Below are 14,428 nucleotides of genomic sequence, written 5' to 3'. Positions count from 1 at the left end.
TAAACTGTGCTCTGTGCAAAATTCTACCAGGCGGCTTCCTCTTTCATTTCTTAGCCCCAATCCATATTCACCTACTACGTTTCCTTCTCTCCCTTTACCTACACTCGAATTCCAGTCACCCATAACACAAGTATCTGTTAATAAATGAGGACGCTTGGCGTACGTGCTACTATGAGGTAGAAAGGTATTAACCGACAGGAACAGGAGAGTAAATCTTGGCGGGCCACATCAGGTCAGTTTCAAAACTGTTGGCACAGCCCCCCCCCCCCCCTGCCTCTTTCCTGCAGTTCTTTCAATTAAGTGCAACTCGCTCCTTGCGTTAGTGCGTGGAGACTGTCCGAGCGAACTTGCGGGAGCTACCGGGGGGTCAACAGGTGGAGAAGAGGCGAGGGGCACTACTCCCACGCAGAGCAGAGCAGGGCAGCGCCGCTGGACAAAAAGCGCGCCGTGCGCCATGTGCGGCCAAGGCCGCGGCGCGGGGGGCGGACCCCGGGAGCGCGGCGGCGCTCACACGTGCTGCCGCGTGTCGCAACCCACGCACGCTTGCCCTACGCCTCTGGTACTGGCTTCCTTACTGCGCTCTCGCCTCGCGTACCGACCGCCACCGGATGTACTGCACCACTGTGACACGAGCACGCGAACGATACGAGTCTGAAGCCGTCCTCTCACGGGGCGTGAAAATGCACGTGGACCAGGAGCTGCTGACGTCACAGCTTGGAATTCGAGGCCTACGAGAAAGGCAGGCCGCGGCGCGTACGTCACGAAGGTAGTCCTGCGCTCGCTCGCTCAAATCAGCGGACAAACTACGTTTCTACACCTGTTAACTCGTAACTAGGCGTGTCCGTACAAACTAAAACTGAATCTTGTACTGGAATCCGCTATTATGGAATCTTACTCTTGTTAGTTCTATAATGATGGGAAGTCCATGTGCCTACTTATAATTTGTTACGGCTGTACTGGCGTACAATAAAAAAAAAATCATGCTGAAATGATTATCAGTTGCATAAGGCACCGCTTCCAGCATGTAATGAGTACTGTTAAGCAGAAGAGACTAACTGCTATAAACAAACCATTATACCATTTATATCGAGTATTGATCTTAAATTAAATTTTGCTATAGTACTGTTAACCAGTAAGACTTCATAATAGCAGATTTCAATGGAAGATGCAATTCTCGTTAGTACTTACACGGCCAGCTGCGAGTTAACACGTTTAGAAACGCATTTTGTCTGCTAAGCTGAGCGAGCGAGCGAGTTCAGGACTACCTTCGTGACGTACGCGCCGTGGCCTGTCTTTCTCGTGAGCCTCGTTGGAATTCCACACTGCGGAGCGCCGAGTGAAGAATCCGGCATGTCAGATTTTTGTCTCATGGAGAGGAACCTGGCCAGTGAGACGCCGCTTTGTGTTTACGTCACAAGCAAAACTTACGCGCTGCCATATTGTATCGAGTTAAAATACGCATTTGGTGGATTTTCTTTATCACAGAGAACGTGGTATGAATATATGCTGTTCCAAAGCATCATCAAATTGAGGCTCTCTCGAATTCGCGTCATTCTAGCTACGGTATGTCTTAACAAAGTGACAGGAAACTATATATCCGTAGATGAAAGCTTCCTGCATTTCATGATTTTAGTATTATAACATGTGTATTGTGAAAGTATACCGTTTCAGTGCTATTGCAAAATTTTGATCTATCAAAAGCGCGTCGTTTTGATACAGTTTATTATAGTTATATCAACTAGCCAACGGCCTTGCCGCAGTGGCAACACCGGTTCCCAGCATGTCACCGAAGTTATGTGCTGTCCAGTCTGCCGAGCGCTGTTGGCAAGCGGGGTGCACTTGGCCCTTGTGACCTTGTGAGGCAAACTGAGGAGATAGTTGATTGAGAAGTAGCGGCTCCGGTCTCGTAAACTACATACGACTGGCAGGGTGGTGTGCTGACCGCATGCCCCCTCATATCCGCATCCAGTGACGCCTGTGGGCTGAGGATGACACGGCGGCCGGTCGGTACCGCTAGGCCTTCTTGGCCTGTTCGAGCGGAGTTTAGTTTTAGTTTTTAACTATAAAATAATGTGATTTGTAGATAAAGTTTATAGACGTTGTATACCATATATTAAGGCTTGGCTCCTATCTATAATTGTCAGCTTAAAAAAAATGGCTCTGAGCACTATGGGACTTAAGTGCTGAGGTCATCAGTCCCCTAGAACTTAGAGCTACTTAAACCTAACTAACCTAAGGACATCACACCCATCCATGCCCGAGGCGGGATTCGAACCTGCAGACCATAGCGGTCGCGCGCTTCCAGAATGTAGCGCCTAGAACCGCTTGGCCACTCTGGCCGGCATTGTCAGCTTAGCTTAGTAGTTAGAGTTGTAAGCTGGAACAAGAAAGGCAGCATGTTCACATCCTATTCGTTCCATTTTTTCACCATTTGTTTTCTAAAAGTTTCTGGGCATTTCCTACTAAATTCAACAAGAATTACCTTCAATAGTCGATGTTATTTATTAGCTATAAATAATGTATTTGCTGCATTTGCATTGCAAAGGCCAACGTCTGGAATGTAACCGCAGTGGTCAGAAATCTTAACGTAGCTGGAAGTATGCGCCAGAAAGTAAACACAAGTTACATACTGGAAGTTTTTGCTATTATGAAACTTTATGTAAAATCATTTGATTTTATGGACTCCCTCATGTTAGTATCTTGACGATAAATACTTCGCAAAAATTTCCTCTTTCACTCAAATGAAATTACAAAATGAATCTCGATCGTGATGATATCTATGCGATGAAGTACGTTATTTGACAGCGACTGTACATAAGTCTGTGCAATATAGTGAATAGGGATACCGTGCATGCGCAAACGGATATTAGACGCTACACATTAACCATGTTAAATTTAAAACCGAAAAAGGGGGTGAATATGCAGCTCAGTCAACGAATAACTTTTGTTAGTATGTGTGTCAGATCGTTACACGGCATTATTTGCTGCTCGAACCACCAACGAGTCCAAAAGCTTAACGAATTCCGCCGCGTTTCTTCGATAATCGCTAACAATTTAACGCAGCTTTTTTTTTTTTTTTTATGCGGCCGGCCGAAGTGGCCGCGCGGTTCTGGCGCTGCAGTCTGGAACCGCGAGACCGCTACGGTCGCAGGTTCGAATCCTGCCTCGGGCATGGATGTGTGTGATGTCCTTAGGTTAGTTAGGTTTAACTAGTTCTAAGTTCTAGGGGACTAATGACCTCAGCAGTTGAGTCCCATAGTGCTCAGAGCCATTTGAACCATTTTTTTTTTATGCGCGTCCATCTTTGTAAATAAACTATGTGACTTATGCACCAGATGCCGCAGACTCCCGCTGGAGAGCGCAAACCACAATGAGGAGCACGTTCCGTGAGATGTAGGAGGTTGTTTCAGAGCGTGCAGCAACTACGACGGACAACACGTCTGGCGTGCTTCGCGATGAGAAACACATCTCGTGTGAGGACGGCTTAACAGGACGTTCAAACTCGGCCATTTCGTCGACGGTTACATTTGAACTCCCTAGGCCACTGTACAATGAGTGGTAGGTTGTACACGGGGTACCCACATCAGTTTCTCCGCTGCCCATGACCACACCGTCGGTGAAGTTGTCCGATTTGTTAACCTATCAATGCGGACTCACCAACTTGTCTACAAGGAACGATGTAGTACTCACACCCATGTAACGCGGTGTAAGAACACTGCCTGTAAAAAAACATCCCAACCAACAGGCACCTGAGACGAGTGCCAAGACTTGTCAGTGTCAGTCTGTTTGAAACTAGACAAGAATTGCTGCTGTCAACGAATGCAGGAGCATCTCAACAAGATTTAGAGCAAACATTGCTAAGGAACCTACATGCAGTGGACATTTGGAGTCGGTTACGTCGCAAAAACTTATTGTTGGCAGCGGCACATAAAACTGCGCGTCTTCACTGGGTCAAACAACACAGAAAACGAACAGAAGCTGACTACAGGCGTATGTTTCGGCCCGACGAGTCTCGATTTTGCCCCTTCTCAAATGATTCAAGAGATCCAATCTACCAAAGGACTAACGAGGCATTTAATCAGGCGTTTATGAGTGTGTAATTCAGGCCAGATGTGGTTCAGTCATGTTTTGGGGCTTGAACCAGGGGATTAACATTCTCGATAACGAAGTAATGCCTGTTGTTCTCCATCTTCTTCCTGAGCATAATGTGGACACTCCCGTCTTCCGAGATGACGAAAGCCGCATTCACAGAGCTACACGCCTTAGTTGCTGGTTTCACGAACCCTATGGCATCCTGTCGCACTACAACTGGCCCGCTAAATCACCCAAACATTAAAAATTCTAACGGTAATGACTAGCAGTATGCGACCGTATCTCTGGCCTACACTCAGCTCAACAACGCGTTTCGAGACACAATGCTCTCATCATCAGGTTTCACAACTTAGCTGATGAGGTTAATGCACTAGAAAAGTCTACAATCACAGTTGCGGCTTTCATAAAATGAAAGAGAATTTTCTTTGTCGAAAAGTCCACACTTTTTTTTGTTGAAACACGTTCAAGCGAATTAAATAGTGAACTTCAATTTCCCTACAATGAGCTGCGAACATGATGGAAGCTTGTCAGCTTCAGAGTTTCACATGAAGAGATAGTCCAAATCAGATGTGATAAACATAGCTCTCAAAACTGATCATATCTATTGAAAAAATTATTTGATGTGTTGCGCTAATTCATTGATATTGATATAATTCCTGGAGTTGATAAGGAGAGAATAAAAATTTCTACAATAAATAATGTGCTGAAATATACGTTTTAATTATCTAATAAATGCCATGCAACATAACATACAAAATTTGTGACAGTTCTGAGAGCTCTATTCGACAAAAACAAAAAACAAGAAAAACCTTTGCGTGTTTCAAATTCTAGAAGTGGCCTCATTTCCAACTACATTTCCAGGCGATGTCGTGGTCGCCGTTCAGTTCACCATTAATGCTTTGCCAAAAACGAAACTATTCGAAATTATTACTTATTTATTAATTGTATGGTTTTACAAGTACACAAAAGTATCTACAATCAAATGGAAATGTCCAAATGTGACAACCGTCGAGAGCACTTTGTCACTTGCTGTAAAGTCCTCAGATCACCGTCAAATGCTTGAAGTGGTCACTCCTTAACGACGTGGTCTATTGTTTGTTCCTCCGCACAGAAGTCGCAGCAGATGAACGAAAACTCCACTTCTTCATGATGTAACCGTAACTTCCTTGGCCAGTCCTGAAACGGTTCAGCCTCGACCAGATCTAGCGTGGAATCTCTCGACCTTCTTTGTTGGATCTTGAACGAGGTGAGCGTTGTTGGGTGGATGTTCGTTCCAGCATTGTCACCATTTCGAGGTTACGTCAAAAGAAGCGATACTTTCTATATCCGCCCTGGATGGTTTTCGTGATTTCGGATGAGTTGTAGGTGGATCTTTTAGGGCATCATACAAGGGAGAGTTCTTTTGAGAAGTAATCTTTTTGAGCAAGTTTGTTTCAGCTGCTTTCCTCCCCAGATCTTGCGGAGGAATGTTAAATAAAGCAGGCAGCCACTGAGTGCGAGTAGACCTGACAAGTGCCAATAATAACTTTCATGCCTTCGTTAAGCTGCACATGATTCTTTGTTATGTGAGTACTATTTTCGTACATACGAGCGCAATATTCTCCAGAAGACAAGAGTGAGTACTGCAGAGCGTGGAGTACTGGCGACCGCACCTCACTCAAAATAGAGTGGCTTTACCGAATACTATGCTATGACCCTTGCGTCTTCCACAGATAACTATCCTACCTTCAAAGTCGGTTAACTCGCGACTTGCTGCCATTTTAGGTATACACCTCTCTGTAACCGACTGCCGAGATATCGTACCTACACTCTCCACCGATAGCCGCAACATCCCGTCGTCATTTGTTAAGTCATTAGTCTTCTGACTGGTTTGATGCGGCCCGCCATGAATTCCTCTCCTGTACCAACCCCTTCGCGTCACAATAGCACTTGCAACCTTGAAACGTCCCCTTTTGACAATTTTACACAGGACTGTGCTTAAACTGACGCACAATATTTTTTAGCGCAACGCAATCTGACTTTCAACACACAATGTTTTGTTAGCGCAACGCAATCTGACTTTCAAAATTCTCTACAAGAGAATGGCCCTGACTAACATTAAACTATCTCTTTCACAAATCACTTACCTCACAAAAATCTTCGCTGCTCAAGCTACTGCAATACAGCGAGCGCCACTACTGCCAGCTAAATAAAAGATTCAAACTATGGAAGGCACTAACTACTGATAGGGATAGTTAGCAAATGAAAGATATTAATAGAGAACAAACAATGTATTTACCTTGATATCATGACAAATTACAAAACTCCGCCATCTCTCTCCCCACATTCACCACTGCTGGCGGCACACCTCCAACTGCGCAACGTTACGCGCTGTTCACAGCCAGCTGCCTAACACTACAATGGCGAGTATTACAACAATGCAAAGCAGCCACAGACTGCACACGGCACAGCCGGTGATTTTCATACAGAGGTGGCGTTACTAATAAAAAAACCTAAACAGCCTACTTACATAGCCCCCATGCTCCCCACAAAAAATTTTACAAATTTTGTTGGGCACTGGCCAATACATATTTGTTAAAATTTTTTTTCACAATTACAATAACAAAGAAATCAAATGCACACACTTATTGATACAATGTTGGTCAAAAGCTAAAATTTTCTCACAGTCCATAAAGACAGTCCTGATCGTTCATGACGTTAAAATAGCAGTGTTTTACTCAAAGTCTGAGCAGTAAAAGAAAATGAACACGGAAGTAGTGGATTTCCATGCAGTCTTGAAGAAGTATCGTTGTCCTTCCAACGGAAAGACAGTGCTGACTCTCGACATGCTGACAGGTAATGGGCCACAAGAGAGCAAACCCACAGCGGAGTCAGTCGAAGTTTTGAAGAGTATTGGTGGGTAGGTCATCACAGAGCAGACCCACTGTAGTCCTGGTAGAGATTACGGTATTGGTGGGCCACCAGAGGTGCAGACCCACTGCAGTCCTTGTAGAAATAATGGTATTGGTGAGTCATCAAAGGTGCAGACCCACTGCAGTCCTTGTAGAGATAATGGTACTGGTGAGTCAGCAAAGACGCAGACCCACTGTAGTCCTTGTAGAGACGGCCAGCAGCCATCTGTTGCGACTGTGCAGGTGCACAATCACCATCGAAGAGTCTTGCGGATAATGTAGCAAGTCCATAACCACCACTTGTGCACTCACAAAGTTTTTGGAATTGTCCTCAGAACCAGCAATGCTGTTATCCAGTCCCTTGCTGAATTATTAACACACGTGCAAACACTATCAGTCCCTACTTCTCACATATTGTCCATATACAATGACCAACAGAAACGTGTGCAGTGAAATGTCACTTACAAGTTAATAATATGATGAACTGGTGTCTATACAATTTTATAACATAAGAATACAATAACAAAGGTACAAAATACATCATTAAAAACATAATAATACAGATAACATTTGTAGGAATAGGAGTTTTACAAAAGAATAGAACTAAACATATACATCAATGTTACAGGAATTATGAGATAAGTATATACATAAAAGATCAGAATAAATTTTGAAACATCAACTTCACACATGAGCATTAAAACAAAACAGAACAAATACTGTTTAAACATGTTTACAAAGTAAATAACATGGTATTAGAAAAATTCTACAACATAGGTCTTATCAGATAAACAACTAAAGACAGGAAGTACACAAATACACAAGGGAACACAAACACATAGTGGGATAACACAAGGAAAGGACAGGGTTTCTTTTACTGCAGTATCTTGCGAACAAAACTTTTTTTGTTCTTGGAGATCTCCCTTCGTTCCTCATTATTTCCAAAAGTCCTATCTGTACCTCTTTTCTGTATTCCAACCATAATTCTTTCAAAATAAATATGGCTCATTGTACAATACTCATTTTGGCCCTATCTGTTTCTTGCGGCTTCTCAATGCATTTCTTCCAATTCATCATAGTTAGTTTCTTATATAGTCTACCCCCTCTTAAGCTAACTTAAATCTACTGAGCTCAGATATATATACCAAGGGACGAGGCAATGCAGCATCACATAAAACAATAAACATCAATGACAAATATTTCAAACTGGCAAAGCAAGCTACAGTAAATCTAAATTACCAAGCAATTCAACATTACAACTAATATGAGGCAATGCGCAGCAAACAATAAAATAATCATTAGTAAAACTGGCTTAACAGCGTAATACAAAATCAAATTCAGTAACATTATGCCTGGCAAACAGCAGAAGCAAAAGCAATAAATTATATCTAAACATGACAACGCTCAAGCAGAAAAATATTACAGTAAAGACAACAATGCAGATAAGGGAAATGTATAATCACATCTTAATGTCTATGTAATTAAAGTGGTGCACCACAACAACTTATTGTAAAAAAAATATTACCATGTACTTGAAAAGAAAATTATGTGTGCAGTAACTGTTACTAGTCCCTTCTTATTGTTCTTTCCATTCCAAGAGCTCCTTTTTCGAAGAATGTGGGTCATAAAGTAATTATTTAATAGATCTGTTGACAGAAAGTGTTCACATTAGCAAATGAATTTTTTTTTTTTATGAAACCAATGCTGCAACACAGCTGGAAACTAGATATCAAATGAAATAAGCAACTATGTACAAAGTAAAGCATAAAATAATCATTCAGTAGTCATGTGACATTTCATAAGTTAGAAATTCTCTCAACTCTCGTAGAAAGACGCTTGTCGTAATCAGGTGTGCAGATGTAAAAATATTTCTCGTCATTTCATTAGGCATTTCTGTCGCCATATGGCATTTCTCTCAACTAGCACGACAATAGCCGTGAAATGTTGCGATGCTTTCTACAAAGGAACGTCAAGCGAGGATAATGCCCCCCCCCTTTTTTTTTCCACCTAATGGCTGTTTCTCCAGGTGGCTGGCACAGGTGGCCGCTCACAACGAATTACGTCTCGGTCACTTACCTCTCATCCCGGAATATTTACGACAGCAGTTTTCGCTACAGTGACTCATATAAAAATATTTCACAGGTCAAGAATTTGGATTACAAATCTGTAGAAACAAAATCCTATAAATATAACAGCGTCCAAAAAAAATTTTCGTCGGCATTGTGATACATTCACGCATTTACACACATTTCATAATTCTAAAATACGATTCTTGGTTTCCAACATCCTTTTCCACAAAGCAGAGTCCCTAAATCACTATTCATTACTCCTTACCTTATTACACATATATATATCGTCGACACATAATCAAATTCCTCATATAGCATCAGCTTCTTGACCATAAACATACCTCAGCAGCATAATACACATCGTCGTCGTAATAATAACACCATAAAACCTCAGTCAAATCTCAAAAACGTCGTAGCTTCCTCCAATAATTTCAAAACCTAAAAAAATTCTCTGCTCATTTCAATAGTGTCATCAACCTCAAACGTACTTTAAAATCATGATCCCATACCAAATACATCATTCAAAGCTCTCACAGTATCACAATGGTTCTGAAAAAAATATGAACAGTTCACAAAGTACAGACAAAATACAGTTTCATAAGTGTGGAGTTATTCAACTGTGTAATTACGTAAACATCTGTCACTAATGCAGTAAAAAAAATGTTTGTTTCTCTCAGGTAAATAATCAGATAGCTGTGTAATACTGTGTTGGAGAAATATGATGTGTAAAGTTGTATAAGCAAATACCATATTAGCTAGGGTTCCTTGTGGTTGCCACACACATGGTACACAAAGTAAGCGTGTACCCCCCTGAGGATAAATGTAATTATACCCTCAGGTGTTACAAATTACAACAATGGAATGAAATGTATGACGGAAAACTTTCTTTGCAATTTAAAAATCTTAAAAAATAAATGTTTGAAGTACAAAATTAATCACTCAAATACGTGTCCTGTAGCGCTAAACTGTGCGTCATGTTGTAAGATAATCTCTGTGGAAGTGTCGTAGTTATCGTCCTCCGAAAGCTAAGTTCTGCAGAAGTCAATGTACTTACCTGATGATACACAAAAGTGAAATGCTTTGCGTATAGATATCTTAGTTATTACGCTTATTGTTGTGATGAAGAAAGTATTGTGCTGTAACGTATTGTTGTGCTACGGAAAAGGCTGCCTCATTGTTGCTATACCACAAAAGTTACTACTAAAACATGTTTTACTTTCCAGAAGAATTCAGAAAAACTGTGCAGATATAAAACAGATACACCGCAAAAGCAACAAGGTGAATTGTGTCACACATTAGTAGCGTCATGATATAGTCGTGTAGCTGTCAAATAGACTAACCACTGTGTCACCTGGTATCTCTCAGAAAGCACCTTGAATCCATAATGTATTTGCAAGTAAACCAATATGTTGCATTAAAAAAAAGCAGATTATCTTTCAATAAACGGTTTTACATGTGAAATGTGGTGTAAACCTTTACTCTTCCTAGTACGCAGAGTTTCAACTTCAACGCAATTATCATGTGGTATACGTCGGATTCTGTATGGTCCATTGTAAACTAGAAAGAATTTGTGACTCAAGTGTTTCTTCTTATGTGACAATGAATGAGCTTTAATGAGAACTTTCTGACCAATATACAATTTCTTTGCATTTGCTTTTCCGTGTAGTTTTCTCCTTTTGTCTGCTGCAGATTTTATATTTTTAAGAGCCAAATCAATTATGTCTTTGTGTCGAAGTTTACGTGTATTCGGGAAAGGTACAAGTAATATGGAATTTAGCCCGCGAATGAATGCTGCTGAAGAAATGTTCAAACCAAAAGGAAGTTTCCGAAACTGATAACAAACGCCGAAACAAAGGAAAGCTGTGTATTTTCTACATTCTGGATGAAGTTCGATCTGATAAAAGCTGGATCTGAGATCAATGGAAGACAACACGTTTACACCATTAAAATTTTGAAGAAGTTCTTCCAACGTTTGCGGCCTGTCTGTTTCAGGAATAATGATAGTATTGATTTGTCTCGAATCTAAGACAAGCCTGATCGATCCATTTTTCTTCTCAACAACATGTAATGGATTGTTGTATGAGCTTACTGCAGGCTCAATTATGCCCTCGTCAAGCATAGATTGTATTTCTGTTCTAACACGGTCCCTATAATGCGCCGGAATTACGTATGGTCTAACACAAAATTTAGTATGCTCACGAACACGAAATTGGTATTGAAATCCCTTGATTGTTCCTGTTTTGTGAGTAAAAACTGTGGAATGTGCTTGTAAAATCTCAAAAAGGTCTTGCCTATCATTGTCATTACAATTCTCAATTGTTTGAATTTTATTCTGAATTAACTCATTAGTATCAAATGCGCCGTCGATATCACCCCTGTCAGTACTTGCAGAGTGATTGTTAGTGTCAAGTTCCGTCGAAAATTCCGAACTGTTGTCTAACAGGAGGTAAAGCCGATTAATTTCTTCGTCATGGTTTGAGAGCCAATCTTCAAATTTCAAAGCTACTGACTTACCTTCTTTTTCTAAACTTATTTCAGCATCGTGAAAGCTTAAGATTGCTTTGTATTCATTCAAAAAGTCTACTCCCAGTATAATTTCCGTCGACAATAATGGAACAATGAGAAAGTTCATAGAGAAGCTGTGGCTTTGGCAAAAGAATTCTAAGTTGGTTTGTTGGCGTACATCTACACTTTTTCCAAAGATTGCAGCTTGTAATTTAATCTTACGTAACGGAAGTATGGGGCAATCGTTCGATTTGTTGCATTTGCTAAAAGCTGTTTCACTAATTACTGAAATGGGACTGCCAGAGTCAAGTACTGCCGTAAATTTTACGTTATTTACTGTAATGTGAATCACAGGATATGCAATGTTGTTATGTTTTACGTCGTGTTCTTGGAGTAAGATGTCCCTAATGTCTTCCATTTTTACGTAATTACTAGCTACGGCAGCTGCGTCGTTAGTGTCATAAGAACGTTTTGTGGCTGCCAGCGGTGTGAGTCATTGCCTATTGCCTCTCTGTTGTCGCGCGTCGTTATTGGGATTTGGAGACCTAACTTCTACAAATTCACCGTGACGAGAGGGCCCTGCCCTGTTTAAATCCCGCCAGTTCTGATGCAATTCAGGTCTGTCGTTACGATCACATCGTCTGTCGTCATGTCGGTAGTTTCTGTGGTTTCTTTCTTGTCGGTTAAGTGGTGGAGAATTTCTCCCTGAATCGTAACTGCGCGCTGGACCGTTGCGTCTAAAGTTATTCTGTCCCTCGTAATAATAATTGTTTTGGTTCCCATATTGTCTGTTTCTCTGATTGTCTCTGTGATAGTCATTACCGCGGAGAGGTGATCTTTCCCTGTAATTATTACTACTCTGCCAACGGTTGTTATACGGGTGGTGTCTGTTTCGGTCACGATTTGTGTTGTGAGAATAGCCTTGTCGCGTCCAGTTATTATTTCTTTCATCGCGGAATTGTGACGGATGTGATCTGTAATTGTTGTGCTCGTGCGTTCCGCGATTGTCAGTGTCAATTTCTAGTTCTTGTAAGAGTCCTTGAAATGCTTCAATGTCGTCTTTGCAACGTCCTGCCAAAATAATATGTCGCAAATGTTCAGGCAGTTTGATTAAGGAAATGCGGATGAGTTCTGAGGGGCTGTATGGGTTTGACAGGTACTGATTCTTGTGCAACATGTCTTCAAAATATTTCACAAGACTGGAGAATTCAGATTGTTCGAAATGTTTCATCATTATGATGCCATGTTTTACTCGGTCTTGTGTGGCTTGAGACCAATATGCTGAGAGGAAGGCATGGTAAAATTCTCCTTCACTATGACAATCGTGAATGACCGAACGCATTCTTACAGCTGGTTCATTCTCTAAATAGCCACACATAAATTCTAATCTGTGTTCTAACGACCAGTTAGGGGGAAAACAATGAGAGAATTGGTGGAGCCACGCTTGTGGATGAATGTCGTTGGCAGAATTTTTAAACGTTTTGAATTTACGTGTAGTAATGAACAGCTTATAGTCAAAGTCATCATGTCGGCGAGTCGCATATCGGTCATTATTACGTCGTTTCGGCGGTTCCATCTCAAAATTCGGTGTGCCTTGCCAATTTCTGTCATAATTTCCGAAGTGTCCTGTGTTATTATTTTGTGGCTGTTCCATATTGCTAAGTCCCTCTTCCCGTATTGGGGCGCGAGTGTCCTCCGAAATACGTAATTCTTGTACTACCTGTGTCAGCTGATCTTGTACTTCGCGGATTTCTCTTTGGTGTTGCGTATTAATTTGATTCTGATTTTGTTTGAATTTCCTAATTTGTTCGCACTCTTCTGTGTCATTAAAGACTACCGGTTTTGTGTCATTCAGATTATCATCTACCTTCGTAGATAAATTATTTAGCTGATCCGAAAGTTCAACTACTTTCTCTGATAATGTACTAATTTCCTCCATGTGTCTTTCTACTGTGTCTTTTAAGTTTTCCTGGGTTTTTGCAAGTTGCGTAACCGAATCGGTAGATGCAACTGAGTCAAATTTAGCTTGCAAGGTCTCATGATTTTCATGAACAGTAGTTTGCAGTTCTTTTATGGCTACTTCGTGATTCTGTAGTGCATTTTCATGCCGCGAAAAAATAGGTTGGAAATGCTCACAAATTTGTGTTTTTACGTCGTTACAGACTTTTTGACATTTCGATTCAATGTGATGTAACTCATTAGTTAAATCCTCACGTGTTTGTTCAAGAGTTTGCTCCAATGAGTCTAACTTTTGAAGCTGTTGCTGTGTTTGACTCTGATTTTGTTCCATTTGTTTCTGATTTTGTTCCATTTGTTTCTGATTTTGTTCGATTGTGTCTAATTTTTGAAGATTTTGTCCCATTTGTTTCTGATTTTGTTCGAGCGTTGTGTCTAACTTTTGAAGCTTTTGTTGTGTTTGTCCCATTTGTTGTATTAATTGTAATAACAATGCACTGGTGTCTGGAACATGTTCCTCAGTGCTTTTCGGCAGTGAATTTGCACCGGAAACATTCACATTTTGACAAGCAGAAAATGTGTCTTGACTCATTTGAGAAAACGGTGAGGACCCAAATCCTGAATTCACAGCATTTGCGAGATTGTTTCCTGTCGTTTCGGATTCCTGAGGCGAGCTGTCGCCGACCGATCGATCGATAATGCTTCCCTGTTCTCTAATTGTTTCGCTGTCTACACCATTGTTTGCAGCCCGCTCCATTTCCCTATGCACAGCTACCAAATTATTACTTTGAACACCTGTTAATTCATTACACAGTGGTGCTGGCAAGCTACGCTCGTCGTCACTATTATTTCTCAGTTTGCTTTGGAGCCTAGTGTTACGTTTTTCACACGCCATTATTGTCACAGTATTTCACA

General features: G+C 41.1%; 1 protein-coding gene across 1 annotated transcript in view; it reads left to right on the top strand.

Annotated features, from left to right (window-relative positions):
• The first annotated feature begins 454 nt into the window (after positions 1–454).
• The window catches only part of LOC126252333 (forkhead box protein L2-like), a 49,910-nt gene continuing 35,936 nt past the window's right edge, over positions 455–14,428 (top strand). Inside the window, exon 1 of the mRNA XM_049953220.1 lies at positions 455–559. Within this exon, the coding sequence (XP_049809177.1) occupies positions 455–559 (105 nt within the window). The remainder of the gene's footprint in view (positions 560–14,428) is intronic.

This window comes from Schistocerca nitens, chromosome 4 (genome assembly GCF_023898315.1).
Source record: "Schistocerca nitens isolate TAMUIC-IGC-003100 chromosome 4, iqSchNite1.1, whole genome shotgun sequence".
Lineage (NCBI taxonomy): Eukaryota > Metazoa > Arthropoda > Insecta > Orthoptera > Acrididae > Schistocerca > Schistocerca nitens.
This window is presented reverse-complemented; position numbering and strand designations above follow the sequence as displayed.